The following is a 4,647-nucleotide window of genomic DNA, read 5'->3' on the forward strand; positions in this document are numbered from 1 at the left end:
AATAAATAAATAAAAACTATAATAATGTAAAAGATAGATAAAATACATAGATAAACGCATAGGTATACTTAAGCAATAAACAAACAGGTAAATAGTAAATAATGATAAATTGACATATAAATAATAAAATTTGAGAATCAAGCAAATGATAATAAACAAACAGACAAATGATAACAAAACAAATAAACACATAATTTTCATCCACATGGTATCCACAGGCTGAAGAGAAATAGTTCAGTAATTTCGACCAACACGAGATACCTTCAGACTCCCGTATCGCTGTCAATGATGCATAGTTCCGTCCCCCCCCCCCGAGAACGAATTTATTACCGTTTTCTGTGATGATGATGTCACAAGCTAATTAAATCAGGAAAAAACGCACTATGAAAGCAAATTCCACTCAGAAGGGGGTTATTAGCTTGTTGATTTGTCAATTATCTTAGAATTATTATCACTAAGCATAAATAGGACAGTTTTTATAGTCACCCCGTTCTTCGTTATTGCAAATACCACATAGTGTGTGTGGAGAGTGAGTACACGCGTGTATATGTATGTATGTATATATGTGTATGTGTATTTACCTTTGTCTTTGGATCGCGTTTTGGGCTCGTGATCGACAGCTATTTCCCTCCCGGAAGAGAGCTCAGAGCTCGTATGACCGATCTATGGTTAATGCACACACACCTTACACACACACACACACACACACACAACTCCTCGTGTGTGTATATGTGTGCGCGTGTGCGTGCGTGCGTGCGTGCAAAGTGCCGTAAAGTGCCGCAGGGGTGGGAGCGTTAGGGCCACATCGAGTCAGTCTCATACCAGCCGCGTCGTCGAAGGGTGACTAGGTCGTGCTGCGCCGTGTTGTGTTCTCCTCCGGCGCTCTCTTCTGGGAATCGGTGTCCCCGTCCTTCCGATAAGCATCGCGACCCTCCGTGGGGCAGTGGGAGTATAATCCTTAAAGGATTCAGTTCCAAAAGAGAGTTACCAGTGTTCCTCGTGTTGTGAAGAAGTTGGTAAGACGAGTGTCAAAGTGTGAGTTTGGGAAAAGGACAACAATGTGTGGGTGGAAGCAGAAAGATGGGGAGGAGGGAGGTGTAGGGGTACAGAAAGTGATTATTAACATGTGAATGAACACTACAGCTACTAGGAGAAGGGACAAATAATTTCAGAAAAGAAGAGAAACAGAGAAAAAAACAAAAGAAATACATAGAAAGAAGAAGAAGAAAAAAATACATGAAGTGATGTGGTGAAGAACCTATAGGAATGTTTCATGGAAACAAGGGTTAAAAAGAAAATGTTTCGCTATGTTGTGCATCTGCAGATACCGGTTGGACGAAACTAACCGTCCACAGTCACTGCAGTTGACGCATCCCAGGTCATCTTAAACTCTGGGCTTCCAACTGTAAGGGGAAATTTTCCAAGGGTCACATTAATCGTGCCTTTGATGACTTTACAGTTGCCCCTCTATCTCTCTCTCTCTCTCTCTCTCTCTCTCTCTCTCTCTCTCTCTCTCTGGGTAACAAAGCTACAGGAAACTGCGCCCAAATAACTTCCCCTGACCTCGATCTAGCTTTTCTTTCTTCCACTTTTCTTGTCGCTGCATTTTCACTCTAAGTCTAACATCTGTCGTTGGGAGCCTACCATAAATTACTGCCACTTGCTCCCCCTTATCTCTCTTTTTCTCCCTCTCTTTCTCTCTCTCTCACATTTTCTCGTACATTCCCTCACAATACACACACTCACACAAGAACACACACACACACACACACACACACACACACACACACACACACACACACACACACACACACACACACACACACACACACACACACACACACACACACACACACGAGTGCTGTGGTGAAACAAAGAGTTAAATCCGAGTAGATTCTTCGGGCAATCAGCGCCGTCGGCTCACAAACATATGTTGATGCTCCTGTCTATCGGCATAGACTGAAACAAAGACGAAAGCAAAGAAAAATGCTAATCCCCTCGAAAAGAATTCAGAGGTTTCCTTCCTCCCATGACTCAACGTCCACCACCTCCTTTTCTTCCATTAACGCAAACAGTCTCACTGGTCTTACCACTTCCACCAGTTGAATGTTCTCCTCCCCGCCTCTACCGCCGCCACCAGAATGGAATCAGCACATAAGTGCCATCACCTGCTGCTGCCTCTCGTCCTCCTCCTCCTCCTCCTCCCAACCGCGTTCGTCGAAAGTGCAGCTCCTGCAGGTAAGAGCAAGAGATGTTTATTTTTCGTGCACCTGTACTGACTACTCTTACTCTTGACAATACGAATTCGTTCTCTAGTGCAGAGGGGGGGGGGAACCTTTTTAAGTATTGGTGCCAAAATCAGCCAAATCTTACGAGATTTCGTCGAGTGCCAACGGAGTACAATTATAGGCCTACAAACGAGTTTGGGCCACCTCTTTCTCCACCTCCTAGGGCCTTCAATCCACCGCTCAGCATAGCGTGTGGTTCCACCAATGGCTATACAGAAGAGGTTCTATATTTATTAGTTACTTTTTCTTTGAAAGGTGAGCTCTGACTCTCGCGTGCCAGATTTTGCACGCGTGCCAAGGGTTGCCCACCCCTACTCCAGTGCATTTCGACAGCACAGCTTCCTCGGTGCTCTACCCCTCTCATGGAACAAATCGTCATCTAAGATATACTCATCTACGTCTTATTTGGTCGTTCACGCACATGTTTGCTTGTTCGACATCCCGACCACGAGCTATCATGGCTTCATTTAGCCCATCCCACACGGTTTCATTGGTCTAATTCTTGTTCTCAGCTTTTTTCTTTTCTTTCCTATTTTCATTAATTCTCAACATTCGTGTGGCTCCTTCTCCTTCATTTTTCTCCCAAATCCAATCCCGTCAAGAAAGGTAGATAAAAACAACAATGATAATAATAGTAATTATATATAATAATAATAATAATAATAATAATAATAATAATGATAATAATAATAATAATAATAATAATAATAATAACAATAGTAATAGTAATAGTAATAGTAATGATAATAACAATAATAATAATAATAATAATAATAATAATAATAATAATAATAGTAATAATAGTAATAATAATAAAAATAATAGTAATAACAATAATAATAATAAAAATAATAATAATAATGATAATCATAACTATAATAATAACAATAATAATAGTAATGATAATAATGATAATAATAATAATAATAATAATAATAATAATAGTAATAATAATAATAATAATAATAATAATAATAATAATAACAATAATAATAATAATAATAATGATAATAGTAATGATAATCATAACAATTATAATAGTAACGATAATAAAATGTTGATGAAGAGCAACCCTATTCACTTTATTACAAAGCTGACAGTCATAAGTATCTTACATTTATCAGATTTTTCTGATATACTTAACCTACATTCAGATTCCTTACATACATACACATACCAAAGGCTTTTTTTTCCTTTACACGGGGGATAGCTCAAAAAGAAAAAGGCATAGAAACCACTCCCACCCATTCCATCCCCTACATATTCCACTCCCCTCCACCCTCCTCCCTCCCTCTCATCTTGGCACCTCCTGGATTCCTTCATTATGTAAAAATGTATAATTCATAAGAACAGGCTATGGACCCCCCTACGTTTTTTGTTATGACTCTCTTGAGGGGCAAAACCCCCCAGATTGAGAACTATTTCGACTCAACGCGTTATCACACTGGGCTACTTTTTCTCCGACTGTCTGAGCAAGTTTGCGGCCCGCAGCTTTCGGGAGGAAAATGACTTTCCTCCAACACTGGAGGAAATTATTTTTTGCTCCATTATATCAAATGACATTCTATGTTTTATTTGTTGTTGAAAAAAAAGTCTGCCATAGTGATTCTACGGCGGAAAAGTGCTGGAGGTGGGAAGTTCTGCCGATTAATCGTAGGTTGGATGAAAAAAAAAAAAGTGTCATAACAGTTTTAAACAGTGGGTACCGTAAACCATTGATTAATAACGAGGTCAGATGCAGAAAGAAGATGACCCCACTTGGGTCGACATTACAGCACACGCTTCGGTCGCGTTTATCTAAAGAAGAAGAAGAAGAAGACGAAGAAGAAGAAGAAGAAAAAGAAGAGGAAGAAGACGAAGAAGAAGAAAAAGAAGAGGAAGACGAAGAAGACGAAAAAGACGAAGAAGAAAAAGAAGATGAAGAAGACGAAGAGGATGAAGAAGAAGAAGAAGAAGAAGAAGAAGAAATAGAAGACGAAGAAGAAGACGAAGAAGACGAAGAAGAAGAAGACGACAAAGAAGAAGAAGAAGAGGAAGAAGAAGAAGAAGAAGAAGAAGAAGAAGAAGAAGAAGAAGAAGAAGAAGAAGAGGAAGAAGACTCTCAAGACTTCGAAATGCACTCTATCGTTTTCACTCGAAGTGGTCCGAACGCTGATGACAGACGAAGATGGTTCCCTTTGAAGGGGCTATCACACTGGTCTTCCGCGTGCTGCCTCACCAGCGCCGACATCTGAGAATTCGTTTGATCAAAAGCGATTTTGGTTACAATATTTCATTTTTCAAGTCTCCAAATATAAAATTATCTTTCCGTCATAAATAGCAGAGATTGTATACCTGTACGAATGTTAGACAAACTTGA

General features: G+C 39.6%; 1 protein-coding gene across 2 annotated transcripts in view; it reads left to right on the forward strand.

The window, feature by feature from the left end:
* The first annotated feature begins 804 nt into the window (after positions 1 to 804).
* The window catches only part of LOC143040686 (uncharacterized), a 53,902-nt gene continuing 50,059 nt past the window's right edge, over positions 805 to 4,647 (forward strand). For both annotated transcript variants that reach the window (XM_076211981.1, XM_076211982.1), the window contains exon 1: positions 805 to 2,238. In XM_076211981.1, the coding sequence (XP_076068096.1) occupies positions 2,142 to 2,238 (97 nt within the window). In that variant the 5' untranslated portion in view covers positions 805 to 2,141. The remainder of the gene's footprint in view (positions 2,239 to 4,647) is intronic.

Source organism: Oratosquilla oratoria, chromosome 29 (assembly GCF_046742065.1).
Source record: "Oratosquilla oratoria isolate Oo_2021 chromosome 29, ASM4674206v1, whole genome shotgun sequence".
Classification (NCBI taxonomy): domain Eukaryota; kingdom Metazoa; phylum Arthropoda; class Malacostraca; order Stomatopoda; family Squillidae; genus Oratosquilla; species Oratosquilla oratoria.